This window comes from Hippopotamus amphibius, chromosome 11 (genome assembly GCF_030028045.1).
Source record: "Hippopotamus amphibius kiboko isolate mHipAmp2 chromosome 11, mHipAmp2.hap2, whole genome shotgun sequence".
Lineage (NCBI taxonomy): Eukaryota > Metazoa > Chordata > Mammalia > Artiodactyla > Hippopotamidae > Hippopotamus > Hippopotamus amphibius.
Window position 1 is genome coordinate 25,935,790 of NC_080196.1, and position 17,464 is coordinate 25,953,253.

Below are 17,464 nucleotides of genomic sequence, written 5' to 3' on the forward strand. Positions count from 1 at the left end.
CGATAAGTCACAGAAGGGATCAGTCTCCAGGTCAGGTTCAACGCCAGAGTAAGGTTAGAGTCTCTTGATTAGGTTAAATGGGTGATCGTGTGAGTCCTCTTCAAGCAGCTGGTGAAAGGAAAAGAGCTGGGACTTAGAATATAATCCTGGTTTCCAGAATCCAGGGTTATTGTTTTCCTTGGAGGTGTTTCCAAGGCTCTCTTGGGTGTCAGGAGAACCTACATTAGGGGACCAAAGAATGAAGGCAGGGTGCAGAATTTCAGGGAAGAAAATTGGGGGAAAGGTACAGATAAGGCATTTGTTCATGCTATAAAAGGAAAGGCATCCAGAGGTGTAGCCAAGGGACATTCTAACCTGTCCTAGAGACATCTTCAGAGAGAGGAGTCTTAGAGGAGAGGAAATGGCCCAGTATTCATTTCCATAGCAAGCCATTGCCCTAACCCGTTCTCAGTTGATGCAAAGATGACTCCTTCACGACATTGTCCTTGGCAACCTCAGGACCGATAATGTCCTGTCCCTAACCTCCGCCTCTGAGGACCACCTTCCTGAGATGAGCCCACCCTGGCCCTGTACTTTGAGCAGACTGTCAAATCAGTGTACGATGTCTGGCTGCGTGAATGTCCATGGGCCACACGCTTGGTTCCCTTAGAAAGGATCTGTGTGAGCTGTATTTGAATCCAATGTCTCATTCACTGAAGAGAAAGAAAATCCATTCTGATAATAATCAACATGGGAATAATTTCAAATATTAATTTCATGATATTAACACCCAAATGGAAAAACAAAAGTTACAATGACTTAAGAAATTTAAAATGGAAAAACTTTCTAGGGCACACAGAATCACCAATACATGAGACGCCCTTCCTTCAGAGCAATAACAACCAATAAGCAAATCACCGTATTTGCAATGATCTTAGTGAAGTGTTCACACCAACAGAATCCCAGTTAAGTCTCAGCTCCCAGCCTTCAAAGCAAGAATGGCTATGCCACATGTTTTTCTTCCTCTCCCTTAATGAGATCACTTGGGAATGTGCACTGGGAGATTAAATTATTGTTTCTTAATCCTTTTGCTTCTATTATCACTGTAAACTGATCTCATTCAGCACTGATCCTCAATTACACGAATGTAAGCCATGGACTCTCATGTTTCATTAATTACTGAATATCCGCTGAACTTCTCTGTGCTTCAGTGCCTGCTGAAAAGAGAGGCTAGGGAAAGTTTACAGTAATGTTCCCTCCGCAAAGTATGCTCCATGGCTGTTTCTGTTTTCCTAACTTACCTTTTCTACAGCTCTTCCTCCAGATCAAGCCTACAGCCCCAACAAGAAGCAATCCCCAAATCTTCCATGAAAAAGTCATTCTGGACACTAAAATGGAAACCGTAAAATCACATTAAATCATGAAACTGGGAAAATTTCAAGATCGTTCTTTTCATCTAAGCAGCTCCTAGGCTGGAGATAAGGGTGAGAATTAGTCCTGTCAAGAAGGAACTTGGTCTGCTTCTCCCTGGAGGGACTAGAGGTTTATGCTAGCTTTCCTGTTTGCTCCTCTCAGAAACACACACACACACACACAGACATCTCCCCCTTCCCTTTTCCAATTCTATCACCACAATCACTGGAATAACAAGGGTGGCAAAAAGATAAATTTACCAAGTCCGCAGCCAGGAAGATGGTGTGAAGGAAAATTAATTTCTAATCCAGAAGAAAACCCATCATTGGCTGGGGGCGGGGCAGGTGGGGGGTGGGGTGATGTCCTTGTTTTCACACCAGAAGAAAAGAGATTGTAGATACATTGGCGATAGAGTCAATCCTTGGGGTTTAGTAGATAACAGTGTAACCATACAACCTTAGGGCTTTAGCTGGGGATTTCAGGGAGAAAATCAGAAGAGTAGAATCTCTAGGTGTCCTGAAGCCCAGCTTTGCAAGAGAGAGCAAGAGACTTCATCAGAAAGAAAACATAAAAAACAAAAAATAGAAGAGCCATAAAATGAGTAAGTTTGGGTTGGTTTTCATATTTATTTCCCAAAGCTGAGAGGAGCACTAACCTGAAGGAGAAAAAGTTGTCCTTTTCTCCTCGCCTAGAAGGGGGTTGCTGATGGAGCAGGTCACATTCACAACAGAAATGTTTGTGACCAATAGAAACGCCTCCACGTGGAACAGCCCCTGGCTGCCTTGAGTCAGATCTTGGGAAAATGATGGTATTGTCTTTCCTTCACAGTCCCTCCATTGCACGTGGGGCTGTGGGAACCACCCTTCTGAAGTGCACTTCAGCTTTATTTCTCCATCCTTCAGTCCCTCCATGGAGATCCGAGGAGAAGAACCCAGACCTGAAAACAGAGATCAAGGAAAGCAACTTTGAGTCTCTGCAAGTGGTTACATAGTCAGTGATTTCACAGAGAGGGGAGAGAGGGGTTCGGAGGCTTGGAGAAGAAAGCAAAGCTTATGGAGAAATTATATTCCACTCAGGAATGAGACTAGCTGGAGCCTTTACTTGTTTCCTTTTGTTTGCATATTTTTATTTTTATGTTTTGTATTCCTAGAATCATTCTAGGGCAGATTAAGGAATACAGTACATTTCAAATCTAATTTTTTTCTTCTACATTTGAAACAAAATAATGTTGATCAGGTAGGCCATGAGTCACGTGGCCAGAAAAAAAAAAAGAGAGAGAATATCCTCAAAGAACAAAATCTTATAAATACATGTGTCCAATGGCAGAAAATGATGTGCAGTTCATTAAACTTTTCAACAGTTGCTACCGTGGATGTTTTCTAAACATATTTATTAATTTGGATACACCATCAATGGGAGAAACAAGTAGATTTTCTACAATTTAGGCAATGTCCTCAATGGCATTTGCCTACCTTGGAAAATCAGTTCTCACCCACAAACACAGGCAGTGGGAACTCATGATGCAGAGAGTGATTTTGTCTTTCCTCCTCCGTCCCTGCCAATAGTGTCAATGTTTATGATTTTACTTATATGGTGGGTCTAGTTTAGTCTTCAAATCATCATGCTTCCTAACAACTACATTTTTCCCAGAATTTTAACAACTCACTGAAATGATGAGTCCTGTGTTGTTATGGAGTAAGAATCTCACATTTCACTAGGCGTATGGCCACTTTATGGAGATCCTGGGAAGGGTACAAATTCTACACACAAAGAATTAAATTTGTCCATTTGAGCTTGTGGACTTTATGTATCTATGACAGCTCCTGCACATGAGAGAGTTTACTGTAAGTTTGATGAGTGAATGGACATTAAGAAAATTTCAGGTGCCAGAGAAATTTTCCATGAACTAGCAAGTTAAAGCAGTGGGTGCAGTTGTTGAATTCAAAACATCTATCTAGAATCCTTACCTACAATCTTCAGATCCAAGTTGGCCTCCTGGTAGACACCATCTTTTTCAAAAAGGCACTGGTACTTCCCATCATCTGAAGTCCTGGCGTCACTTATCAGCAGGGTCAGCCTCCCCTCACTGATAGCATCACTCATCAATTCAGTCCTCCCTCGGTACTCTGTCATCTGCTCTCCAGCCACATGGTCCCCATCCACATAGACATAAACAGCAGGATAACGGTGCGATCGGAGCCACCTCACCTCCATGCTCTGTGCATCAGTCTTTGGGGACAGGGAGCAGGGTAATTGTATGTCTTCTCCCACCCTGACAAGGATGGGCTGGGAAGGTCCAATCACTTTTAAGGAAGCTGTTAAATACAGCAGACAAAACACAATGAAAGATTCAAACTGGAGCAAGTAGTGTCATCAGCAAGAACATCTCAGATAGGATTTAGAACCCAGGGGCATCTCAAGGGAGCCCTGAGGTTCCAAGTCATCCTTTGAAGAGGTGGAGGTTTGGTGGAATCAGGATAGAGGCTGTCCCTTTTCAAGGCAGAACCATGCCATGATGTGTGTCTATCTGAAAATTATCGCTAACTGAACCCACACCTGAAGCCCCTACCTATAATCTCATTCAGTTTACAGCCCAAAAAGAAAATAATTTTGCAATTAACATCAAATTAACATTTTATCATCTCAAATTTGCATGACCTTAGACTACATCTGTGTATGTCTCAGCTTCTTATACCATAAAACAAATATACAAGGGTGAGTCAAAATTTATCCACACTCTGGTTATATTAAAACTTCTGTTGGCCGCACAACCAGAGTGTGGATAATTTTTGACTCACCCTCACATCATTATCAAAATCACAAGGTTTTACTGGAGTTAAACAAAAGAATCTGTACAAAGAGCCTGATGACCAAGCAGTGAGAGTGGAGGCCTGAGATTATAAGCCTTGAGGTCACTGGAGCCAATCCCATCTAGACCTTGTTAATGGGGAGGAGATGAAAATGAGTCAGGTGGCTCTTTAGTAATGAAGTGTGAAGAAATCTTCCCCTAATTTGTTTCCTAGTGCCTTATAAGTCAGATCCAGCCACCGTACTTCAGTTCCCCAAGGTCCCACATATGTGGGCTCTAAATACACAGCAGTCAATGTTCTCAGGTGATCTTGAGAAGTATTATAAGATCAAGAATTGGGGAGATTGGCAAAATACGAAGCACAAAGCAAGAACGGAAACGAAAAAGGAATCTAATTTCCCCATTGTGAAGAATGGAGATTTTCTCTGAGGGTTTTCCTGGATCCAAGCTATACTACACTTTCCGTTCTCATCAGGCCCTGGCCATGCTGATTTTGCCCTATACCATACTGAGAGTCATCCTTTTCCATCAAATGGTAGAATGTCATACACTGCTGATAGTAATGTAAATTTGTACAACCTCTTTGGAAAACAGTCTGGCAGTTCCTCCAAAAGTTAAACATAGAGTTACCATATGACCCAGCAGTTCCACTCCTAGGTAAATACCCAAGAGAAATTGAAACCTACAGGATGTCCACACAAACACTGGTAGACAAGTGTTCATAGCAGTGTTATTCATAATAGCCAAAAAGTGGAAACAACCTGTATGTTCATCAGCTGACAGACAAACAAAATGGTATATCCATACAGTGGAATATTATTTGTCAATAAAAAGGAATAAAGTACTGAAACATGGAATAACAAAGATGAACTCTGAAATGTTATGCTAAGTGAAAGAAGTCAGACACAAAAGCCCATGTATTGTATGATTCCATTTATATAAAATGTGCAGAAAGGCAAAGTTACAGGGACAGAAAGTAGATTAGCAGTTGCCTAAGGACAAGGTGTGTGGTGAGAGGGATAGGGTGGGCAAAAATGGGCAGTGGACTGCTAATGGGTACAGGGTTTCTTTTTATGATGTTAAAATAGATTGTGATAATGATTGCACAACTCTCTGAACATACTAAAAATAATTGAATTGTATAATTGACTAAATTTTATCATTTATATATAATATGAAAATTATTCACATTAGATATACTATGAAATATATTTCAATAGGATACAAAAAAATCATTTAAAAAATGGTAGAATGTTTTCACCATTCTAATGTTGATGTGTAATGGTCATTTATAATAGAAATACAGGCATAAAAGTGTAAATTGTGTGGATGGGGAGTCAGTCATCAAAGGCAAATGTATTTAGCCAAAATCTTCCAGGTACTTTTCTAGAGAGGAAACTCATTGCCAGCATAATTCTAATTTTCAGACTATTCTGTTCTATTCTTGCTAAAATTTGACTCCCAGTTATTTCCAGCATGTTGTTTGCTTTGTTCTGCAATTTTACCTAAAACATATTATCTCTGCTTCATATACATCTATTAAAAGCTAAAGACAAAAATAGGAATCTGAAAAAATGAACTAGGAATTAGATACCAATAGTTTGCTGCTATTTCTCGTATATAAGGTTTCTTTTTTTTTAATCCTGCCCATGACCTGTGGTACATATCAAAGTCTCAAACTAGATTATCCTGTCGGAGATTGGTAATTAAGAGCTAAAATTGATGGTTTCCCAACTGTAAAATGATGTTAAATCTATTCACCTTTAAATTACTGTAAGAAAAGAAAATAATTCCTGAAAAGCACTTAGCATCATGCTGGGCATGTAATTGCCATGTCAAAATCTTACTCATTCTTTGTATAACCAATAGCATTATTTGCCCGAGTAGGAACTAGGATTTCAGTCTCAGGACTTCTGTAGAAATCTTGGCTCGCCAGTAGCCTCTGAGCTCCAATTCACAGGCTCTAACAACACAGGGGCAGCTGTGAATCTCCTGGTCTCCTCTCTATTAACAGCTCACCCTCAAAGCTCCTGAGGGCACAGCCCTCCTCCTGAAAGGGAGACAAGGGAAGCTCTCTCTTTTCATCTTGTTTCACTTTGGTCCCAGAAGGTGTGCACCACTTAGAAACAACAGGACATCAGGTTGTATTTTGTGTGCTAGGTCTCCAATGGGCATGTCAATTTGGTTCAGATAACAGCAAAATGAGCCTTCACTTAAAATTTTCTTAAGGGAAAGAGACATGGGTCGACCTGCCCAAACACTGGCTTGGCTTTCTGAGCTGTAACTAACGAGCTCTGCTAGCCAAGGTTTCTGTCCTACCACAAGCAGATGCTACCCCAGGTGGGAGGCGATCTGACTTGGAAGATAAGGCTCACAGGTGTGCAGTCTCCTCAGACTGGGGAGTTACCTTTGACCATCTCAAGGCCCTTTCCTTTATCTTTATGGCCCAAGGGGTCCAAAGTGTCACACTAAACTCTACCAGAGATTAGGGTGTGTTCGCCACCCTAATTTTCCTCAAAACCTCCTACTTGGGCTGAAAAGTGCGCTCAAACTCACCTAACATGAGCACAGGCACGCACCCACATACACACGTATTCCTGTAACAGGTGACCTGAGGGAGAGCAGGGTATTGATGGAAGGAGAAAACGAGCAGGTAGGGAGCAGGCTGGTTGTCATGGGCTGGGAGAAGAGGTCACAGAATGGAGGAAAGGGAGGAAGATGATAAGGCAACAAAGGAGAAACTGAAAGAGGCTCAAAAATCAGTTGGTTATTGTTTAAACTATTTATCTTAGGTACACTAAAATAACATCTGCAGTCCAACTATTAAGTAAAGAAAAAAAAACAGGAAATGATCACCCCAAGCACAGGGTCCCAGGCTACATGCTGGAAAGTCACAGCTCCCTCACAACAGTGATGAGGTCAGGCCTATTGGGGTGAAGAGCAGGTGCAGAAACCATAGGAGGGCCAGAGGGTGCAGGTGGTGGGTGAGGACACCCAGGTATCATGATGGCACTGCTTCCTCACACTAGACACTCACTCTAAGGCCTCCAGAGCTGGGCCAGCTCCCTTTGCCATCCCCTACATGTTCCCTTTCCTCCAGCCCAGTAGGACAGAGCTTAGGCCTGCACCCATTTTAGGCATCCATCTGAGGCTCATTGGGGTCCCATGAACACCGAAAGTGGCAGGTAACAAAGTGCAAAGGTGCCTGCAGGAAGCTGCACTTTGCTGGTCCCTCTAGCACTAAACGTGAGACTTGGGAAGGTCATGCCTCAGTTTCTTATCTGGATCACGAGGTGTCACCTTCGTCGTGCATGCTTTGTCCAAGGAGCACCGCCTTCCTCTGGGAAGGGCAGGGGCTCACATACACTCATGTGAGCCACCACCTCCACTTACCCAGCTCTGTCTGGAGTTTTTCTGGAAAAAGAATGAGAATAACACATCAAGAAATTTGGTCTAAGGGAAAGGAGAGAGAATATTTCCAAAAAATAAAAAACCCAAGTTCTACATTTTATTGCAATACTTGATTCCTAAGAAAGAAAATGTAGAAAAGTAATGATTTTTCCCTATTTATCTCCTGGTGGTCCAGCTGTTTTTCCCTTTCTCTGCACAAGAAAAATGCTCTCAGTTCTACCACCCTATGATTCTGCTTGTTTCTGTTTATATTTAATATATTGATATTTAACTATTTTATAAAAATAATATTCTTTTTACAAATACATTAAAAGTATAAAAATATATGGACATAGAAAATTATAACCCATAATTACAAACTGAGAGATATATAAGTATATATGTATATGTTTTGCAATTACATACACACACACACACACACACTAGGGTGAATCAAAAATTATCTGCACTCTGGTTATATTAAAACTTCTGTTGACCACACTGTCTTATCAGCGCTTTCCATTCAAGGCTACTGTCTCCCCAGTCACTGCTGTGCAGGTGTGAACATGCTGCATGGATTCATTTGTGACTGCAGCATGAGCAAAAATGGATGCCCCACTTGTAATTTGCATGAAGAAAAGAGTAGCATGTAGTGATTCTTTTTTTGTGGTCTGAGGGTGTGTACATCTGCACACTTCTGCCCACACTGTTGACAGTCTGCAAAAACTTCATTTTGAGGTGCGAAAGCATCTTCCCATTAGTCCTGATCTTGCTGCATCAGACTTTCCCCTGTTTGGTCCCCTGAAAGCAACCCTACAAGGACAAAGATTCACTTCTGATGAAGAAGTGAAGACAGTGGAGCATTTGTGGCTCGCAGCTCAGCCTAAAACATTTTTTAATGAGGGAATACGAAAGCTTGTTGACAAATGGACAAAGTGTATTGAAAAGCAAGGAGATTATGTCAAAAAATGATGTATTTGTCTTTTCTAAATTTAATTAAAATAAATTCTACAGCCAGAGTTCAGATAATTTTGACTCACCCTCATATATATATAATTTATATAATATGTATGTATATATTATTCCTTTTAACATTAACATATAACATTTATTTTAACTTTTTTTTCAGTATCCATTTATATAAATAACTATCTACTTATATCTTTATATCTAAATGTGGAGGGTGTCCCAAAAGTCTTAGTGAAGTTTTAGGTTTTTTAAAAACATAATCTTTATGTGATTGGAAATGGCTATTTATAGATAGATAGATGATGATAGATAGGTAGGTAGATAGATGATAGATAGAGAGAGAGAGAGAGAGAGAGAGAGAGAGAGATGTAATCTTTCCAACCATTAAAATTATTTGAAAATACCATTTTCCACCAATGCTATAATGTATAGTAACATAGGACACTTAACACTCCATTGTTGTATTGGGTTTTGGGCTGTTGTTTTTGTTGCTTTTTATAAATGAGGCTATAATAAAGATGCAAAGATGTAAACAGTAGTCTCCATCTCTGATTATCTTCAGACTGGTAAGTTCCTAGAAGTAACTGGCACAAATACAGCACAAGAAACTTTTCAACTGAAAGAATATAATTGTATTTCCTTCACAATATGACACATACTTATGAGTAAAGAAAATTAATAAAGAAGAAAAGGCAGAAGCTGGAAACTGGAATTCCACTAACAATAGCTATGTAGTGTATATATTTCCAGCCATAAATGTTTTATATTTTTAATGCATATTTATTAAATATTAGATATTCTTCTTGATTAAAAATTACTAGGTGCTATGGAACAGTCCCTACAACCTTTCCTGCTAATCGGAGCACCCTGGTCCTGGAGGCAGAGCACTGACCTGGGATGGAGATTTCTGATCCCTTCTCCTCAGTGAGTGTGGGGCTGTGGATGAAGCAGGACACAATCTCCATAGAGGCATTCCTAACCACAAGCATGCTCTCTACATAGAACAAGCCGTCTTCATCCTGGATGCAGTGCTCAGAGACAGTCAACAACTTTTCTCCTGTGATGTCTTGCCAAGAAACCTGAGGTTCTGGGAACCAGCCTTTTGCAGCGCACACAAGCTGGAGTCCACTTTCCACAGATCCGTCCATATGAATGTAAGGGGCAGACCCCAGACCTGTGGTGGAAAGACACAGCCCTGAGTCCCAGAACCCATGGAGGTACAAATCTCAGAGGCTGGGAACCCAGTGACATTGCTCATAGGGAGAGAGCAGGAGTTCAAGGTTCTGGGGAGCAAAAGGTGGCCCAGAGTCCTCTTCCCATTCAAACTGGAGTTCATGTACACTTTATTTATACCCCAGTCTGGATCTTTAAACTTTAGCATATGAGCAGTATTTTTATTCAGACCCTGATAAGAAAATGAGAGAAAGGGACATAGTGACATTTTGCTTATGTCTCTAGCACTGCAAACTAAGATGTGTTATAATTTACTCATGAACTCTCTCATGCCACAAACTCTGCCTTTTTCATCTTAATATTATCATGTCAGGCACTTTGGCATGTTTGATAATATCTTGACTCCAATTTAAATAGAATATGTAATATAAAGAGAGACATCATCTCCAGGGAGAATATTCTTCCCATTCCTTTTGTTGGTGGTTGTGACCTTGGGGTGCAAATAGATAACCTGGGATATGTAAAAACGGGAAGCTTCATGAGGAGTTTCTGTATCTAAATATTCCATTCCATGGGAGAATGTTTTTGAGACATCCCAGTTTTACCTAGTCGTGAAATTCTTTCTCTATTCAACACAACTCTCAAACCCAAACAAAGGGGATTCTATTTTCCATAGATGGTAATTCTGTCTCTATCACTTACTGGGGACAGAGACCCATTTTCTTCACCTAGAGCCTTAGAAAATGCATCGTTTCTTTTCAAATGTCCCTGATAGTGAAATGCCTTAGTATGTGCCCTCCCCACTCCACATGTCAGAAGTACATGGATTCTTTCATCCATCCGGAATCATCTTGAACATAATAACATTAATGATCATGCATAGGTGTTGAGAAAAAAACGTTAGGGAACAGCCTTGTGGGGGAGCAAAGAAAGAGGCCTCATCAGCCAGAGATGTAAACATCTCCAGAGAACTATTTCCCTGTTAAGGTAGACATATTTGCCTGATTTTTCTCTTTTGCGCATGAAGGAGTTATTCCTGCCAGGGAACTGTACGATTGATTACTTTTCAGATATTTGTTTTTCCACAGAGAGATCCTTTCTTCAGTCATTCCCTTCTTCTGACTCATTCCTACCTTGCTAACACAAAAACATCATGTACCAGAAAGAGAAAAACAAATACCGTATGCTAACTCATATATATGGAATCTAAAAAATTGGTACGGATGAACCCAGTGACAAGGCAAGAATAAAGATGCAGATGTAGAGAACGGACTTGAGGACATGGGGTGGGGAAGCCGGGACAAAGTGAGAGAGTAGCACTGACATATATACACTACCAAATGTAAAATAGATAGCTAGTGGGAAGCTGCTGCATAACACGGGGAGATCAATGCGATGATGGGTGATGACTTAGAGGGCTGGGATAAGGAAGGTGGGAAGGAGTCGCAGGAAGGAGGGGATATGGAGATATATGCATAAATACAGCAGATTTACTTTTTTGTACAGCAAAAACTAGCACAACAGTGTAAAGCAATTATATTCCAATAAAGAGCTTAAAAAAAAAACCATCATGCAGAGCCTTGCCACTCGCAATGGGTATCCCCCCAAATCATCTGTGAGCACCAAATTCATTGAACACTAGTATACGATCATCTCCATAAAAACACAATGTTCTAACCTCTTGTCTCATCACTAGCTTTCTAACTGAAGGTGGTGTTACACGAAGAAACAATGTGTCCACATCTCAGTGTATTTGAGGCTGAGTAGAGAACATGGATGCAGGGCAGTCAGCTAGGCTCGCTCACCCACCAATCGACCTGCCCTTGCTCACTAGCCTATATGGCATGAATTCTTACCTCAGCAAAATTGCTAATGACTACCTGTCATCGATTTTAAATAATCTTCAAGCAGAGTCAAAACTGTGTAAGTTAAATTTGGGGAAATTGTTTGCAAGGGAGCTCACTTTAAAGACTTCAGAACCACCTGCCTCCAAATGAATCAGGATAGAGGACTGAACATGAGCAATTGCTTTGATGATTCAAAGGAAATTCTTCAACTGGATATAAGCTTAACACAAACTAATATACTCCTCCTTCTGAGACCCTATGTCTTTTCCGAGATACTCACCTGCTACTGTGAGCAGCAAGCTTGTTTGTCCATAATAGTTTCCCTCTTGGAAACGGCACCAGTACTGCCCATGATCCCATGGTCGGATATTGTGAATCTTCAGAGCCACACTTCCCTCGGTAATGTTATCCTCTAGCCACTCTACCCGGCCTCTGTACTCCTCCAGCTGCATCTCCATCACCTCAGCTCCGTCCCGATACAAAAATACAGGTGTGCTGAGCTCTGCACGGTACCACCTCACCTCCATGTACATCACGGTCCTCTTGGGGAGGACCTGACAGGTTAGTAAGGCATCTTCCCCGACCATGACCAGGGTAGGATGGGCAGAACCAATCACTCTAAAGTCATCTACAAAAGAGAGACAAAGAGAAACCAGGAAATGCCAACTGGAGGATCAATAAGATTGCTTTGGGATGTCTACTCTAACAAAATGGGGACGCCTGCAGGAGGGAAAGTTTTATTTGCAATGTTTTAGAGAAACCCAGCATTACGATTTGCATGTTTGGTTGTTACAGAGACAATCTTACGTACCTAAAATAACATGCAGTTCAAAAATTTGAGTGCTGAATCTATCACCAGCTGTGTGATTTGGGGGGCAAATCCATTATTCTCAAAAAGACTTTGAGATTTGCGATCTCAATGTCTTCATCTTTTAGATTCTAAAACCACCATGTCTGGGTTGCTTTTATTCTCAAATAAGTTAATGTGTAAATTGATTTTTTAATTGGGAACTTTATTAGTTAATGATTTATTTTATATTTTATAGTGATTTATTTTATAGTTAGTGATTTCACTTTAGTGACTGACATTGTAATCACTTTTCCTAATATTTAGGTAATAGATTTATTCAGTAGATTGTTCAGCTTTTCAGAATTGCTCTTGTCTTATCCTAAGTAATGAACTGGGTTTGTTTTGTGTTGTGTGTTGTGTTGTGTTGTGCTGTTTTGCTTTGTTTTTGTCTGGAAAAGGCAAGACTCCGGTTACTGGGATTATGTAAAATGAAGTTTTTGTAAGGACATTTTGTGGTAGATTAAGGGCAGTGATTAGTATAAAGAGTTCAAGCCTTCCAATAAAACTTTAAGTCGTGTTTGACCTCTGTTATCTGCAAACTGATGTTTAATAATTCTGTATGTTCCTATGCTTAATAATTTCGTATGTCATGTATAGTATGTTTTTTCTCATCCTAAAATGCTCCAGGGCCATGTGAACTTTCTCTGTGCAGGTCCAATCCTCCTAAGAAGGAACTTCATCTTGTTTAGTTGCTGCTCAAGCAACCATCAAGTAGATGGTGCTCAAAAAGTCAGTGTGGAACATAGACAGAGATCTGCTTGCATTCTGCATTGATGGAATCTGAATATAAAGCTAGATCTGAAGTCATACCATCTGGGTGACTTCTTTTACAGGTTAGGAAGGTGCATCCCACAGCGGGGAGGACAGCCTCACCACATCACATGGTTTCTGGCAGCCTCAGTCTGAAGCCTGTGTCTTCTGATGTCTTGTTCAATGTTTTTTCCCACTCTACCATCCTGCGTTTTCCTTGGGGCTCTGATATTACCCACTGACACTGAATTTTCATAATCTCTTTTCAACAAAATTCAGCTACGGAGATTTCCAAGCCCATTTCTTAGAAGTCTCCTTCTAGTTTCGTATTTCCAAGTATTTTTATGCTGTTTAATTTATGGTAAGAAGCAGCCACATTTTTCTCACCCCCAAAATGTTGTTCTGAATAGAAGCAGGAGAATGGATGACTTACCATGTTCCAGGTACTGATTCAAGTGTTTTCCACGCACAGCCTCACTTAATCTTAAAGCCCGTGCCAGCCTGTGAGACGTAGGTAGGTTGCTTTTCTTATCATAAAGATGAGAAAACTAAGGCAGAAGGTATTCAAGTAACTTTCCAAAGGTAACACAGCTGGAGGTGGAGGAGCCTTTTTTATAGCACAGGTGCTTTAACCCCTGGATCCCCACTTTTAATATTGTGGGGATATACTAGCCCTTTTGAACTGAGAACACTGCACCCAGACTGGACCTCTGAGACATTGAATATACAGTAAAGGGAAGAAGAGCATCCTACCTGACTGCTTCATGCTGAGCAGTACAAAGAAGAAGGAGGCAATTACACCAGACAGACTGTATCCTGGAAAATCCACCATCCTTCCTGGAGCAAACACAAGAGAAAATATGACCGTACTTAAGTGAGGCTGTAATACAGCAGGCATTTCTGTGGTTTCCAGTGGTTTTGTAGACACAATGAGGAATCAGCATCAACACCTTCCACAATCAAATGATGAAATGGGCTTAACTCCCTTTCTCTGGATTTATTGATCATTTCCAACCTCTCATTTACTGTGTTGTACTTTAAGCTATCTGAGGGAAGATTTCTGATTGAAATGAAATGATCTTCTGGGCTAAAGGGACAGTAATATTTCAATTTAAAAAAAAAATCTGCTTAGGTCCATCTATTCTGAGCACACAGAATTATAGAACAGGATTCAAATATTTTTTTCTCGCCCCCTCCCCCAGTCTGTGCTGCAAAGTCCTTCATCTCTATGGTCTCTTAGATGTAAAGGAAAGAGCGAGAAGGCTCTGCATCCCCGTGCTGTAACCAGGAAGCCATCACCAGGGCCTCAGGAGAACACAGGGGCAAGGGGATGCCTTGGGAAGTAAAAGAAATAATAGTGGAAATGGTGATACAGAAGAAGATGGCCAGGGAAATGACCTTGAATGGCCTTTCAGGATCATCTTGAAGACATACACAAATGAATGAAAGAAATAACCCAATTGGCAGAGATGGGCAAACCCAACACATCCACTGTACCAGCAATATAAAAATACTTCCACAGAGCTAAAATGTTTTAAAACTACCAAGATAAAAAATAGAATGCCAGCTTTAGTTTTGGAAAATGAAAACCTCAGAGTGAAAGAAGTGTAAGGCTTATTCTATCTGCTGCGTCAAGTATCTTATGCAGGGGTCCCCACCCCCTGCGCCACGGACCAGTACCCCTCTGTGGCCTGCTAGGAACAGGCTGCACAGCAGGAGATGAGCGGCGGGTGAGTGAGCGAACCTTCATCTGCGGCTCCCCACTGCTCCCCATCACTCCCATTACCTCTTGAACCATCCCCACCACCACCACCACCGTCCGTGGAAAAACTGTCTACCACGAAACCAGTCCCTGGTGCCAAAAAGGTTGGGGACTGCTGATCTTATGGGAAGAAAAATTTGCTTCGCACCAAACAGAAGAAGCTGCCCGAGAGCAATGGTAAGTTACTGCTTCTCTCGCCCTATAAACTAGTACCAATATGATTTTATAGAGCAGGGGGAAAATCAACAGTCATCTGAAATGGAGGGATGAACCAAGTGGTTCAGGAGATTATTTTTACTCTATTATGACTATTTACTTTCTAAAGTGATGCATACTTTCATCTAAAATATCTCCAGGAAAAGTAATACAAGTCCAGTCAAAAACCACAATACCTGAAAGAGTGCTCAAATATTTACAGAAAATGAGACAGCGTTAGAAGACAGCACAGAACAGTACTAGTTTGCCACTTGAAATAGATCAGTCACGTCCCCTCAGATGGAAGGAAACTGCCTCTTGACTCCTTGGCTCCTCCTGTGAAAAGCAGAAACATGTTGTTCCACCAAGTAAAAGCAAAGAAAACCCGCAAAGACCATGCCAAGCATCATTGCTCATTCTTGTGAGCTAAGAAGGACCCACACTTGCTACAAACCAGTTTATAGGTTTGTGTTCCTTTAGGCTTTTTATGTGAAAGCTAGGGGGAAACTGATAAATGCACCCAAAAAAAAAGTTGTCCAAAGCAGTGAAGCTTTCGAAGAAAGTTGTGAAAATGCATCTTAACTTTCAATGATGATCAGAAAGAAATTTGTGAGAGTATAAACAAGGAGAATAAATGTCTTAGAGCAGGGTTCTCAATGGGAACAGAGGTGGTTTTGCCCTTGGAGGACATTCGGCAATGTCTGCAGACATGTTTGGTTGTCACACCTCAGGGAAGGGGACGCCCAATGGGTATTAGCCAGGGATGCTGCTAAACATCCTATATGCACAGCAAAACCCCTACAGCAAAAGATCACCCAGCCCAAAATGTCAATAATGCCAAGGGAAAGCCCTGCCCAGACCACCTGCTGTCAGCGGGCTGAAAATCTTTGGCGCTTTTTTTTTGTAAGTAAATAATAAGACCTACATTGTAAGCATTAAATCAACCGTTTTAATCATAAGCTTTTGACATCTCCATGTTACCATTTGAGTATAAGCCAAGAAACTTCTGAAACCACCCCTGACATTAAATACAGTAAACTTTGATATTGTCAAGTGATATGACTTCATATGCATGTGTTTCATCAAATTCTCAAAAATCCATGTTTCATTTAATTTTCTAGACAAAGCGCAACTGTTAAGACGAGGTGATAAGTGGTGGTTTGTGTGTAGGCACCAGGCAAATGACAATTCCAGGTTCAAGGTCTATGCATGCACTGTTGAAATTCATGCCAAAGAAAATTACCAGTTTCTACATGTCATGGGTTGTTAAAGGATTTTTTTTTTCAGTAAAAAACCTCAAAAGTTAAATTCTCAAAATGCCAAGTAACTATGGTAACTAACCGGTGAGAGTCAGTTAAATCGGTTCACGAAGTTCGAAGCTTGTTTATCTGCATAAACAAAAAAGATTCCCATTTCTATAGCAAGAAAGCAAAGTAACATGAGTGTTCTTCGAGACAGGGTGACTTTGTGTTTACCGCCGTGACCATGAGAACCTCACTTTATTTCCTTGAACCTGTTCTTCCTCTCCTCTCTGAAGGAGGCAGTGACCCCTAAGATTTTTCCAGCTGTGTCATTGCCATGTGACAGACAAGAAAGCAAGGCTCAGAGGCACAAGCACAACATCAGACGTGACCAACGAGTAACGTGATCCTGGTTTTCTGAGGTTTCATCTAGAGCCCTTTCCTCACCCAGCCTGCTTCACGGCGATATTGTGAGGGTTGAATATGCTACGGCAGCACTCTGAAAAGTGTACAGTGGAGTGAGTATAACATACAAGTAGGGGGTATCACACAAAGGGGCAGAGGGTCCCTGCCAGGTGTCTCTATGCCCTGCTTCCTCATCTTGGTCAACGTCCCCTTCCTCCCCCGCCATCCCCCACCAGAGACTCTGCAATCCACTCACGTGTCTCCCTCTTTCCTTGGGGGAGGAACCGGAGGCTGCTGGGACTTCTTCTCACTGGGTCTCAGGTGTACCCTTCATCCACAGAGCAGGTGCCCAAAGACAGGTCGGAGCCTGAGGGGCTGACTGGAGCAAGAAATGAGGCACAGCCAGATGGGGTGGAGGCAGCCCCCAGTCCCCCAGGGCTTTGGCTGAGGGAGGATTTAAGCCGCCTCACCCAAACTGAAGGCAGAGCCAAATCCCTGAAGATGAGATGCCAATCAGAATCGCATGTGCACTTCCTGGCTGTGGTCCTTGGAAAAGTGAAACTCAGATGGCACGTGAACTTTGACTGGGTTTAGTGAAATGCGTTCTTTAGACCTGCAGACCCACCTGTGACAAATACACTCCTCACCCTTCCCCAGAAAGCCAGGCCCCATTGACACCCC

The 17,464-nt window shown here is 41.5% G+C and overlaps 1 protein-coding gene across 1 annotated transcript; it reads right to left on the reverse strand.

Moving 5' to 3' along the window:
- Positions 1-208: 208 nt before the first annotated feature.
- Positions 209-14,012, reverse strand: BTNL2 (butyrophilin like 2). Its single transcript, XM_057700606.1, has 9 exons — positions 13,934-14,012; positions 11,861-12,208; positions 9,453-9,734; positions 7,595-7,615; positions 3,360-3,707; positions 2,048-2,329; positions 1,277-1,367; positions 1,176-1,184; positions 209-218 (listed from the first exon to the last, which is right to left on the reverse strand). Exons 1-9 carry the CDS (start codon positions 14,010-14,012, stop codon positions 209-211), a joined length of 1,470 nt encoding a protein of 489 aa, XP_057556589.1.
- Positions 14,013-17,464: the final 3,452 nt, after the last annotated feature.

Excerpts from the sequence above, each read along its gene's own strand:
- BTNL2 (XM_057700606.1), bottom strand. The coding sequence starts at position 14,012 with ATGGTGGATTTTCCAGGATACAGTCTGTCTGGTGTAATTGCCTCCTTC. Across the intron at positions 12,209-13,933 it reads GCTCAGCATGAAGCAGTCAG|ATGACTTTAGAGTGATTGGT; the intron begins GTAGGATGCTCT and ends TCTCTTTTGTAG. Across the intron at positions 7,616-9,452 it reads ATCAGAAATCTCCATCCCAG|AAAAACTCCAGACAGAGCTG; the intron begins GTCAGTGCTCTG and ends TTCTTTTTCCAG.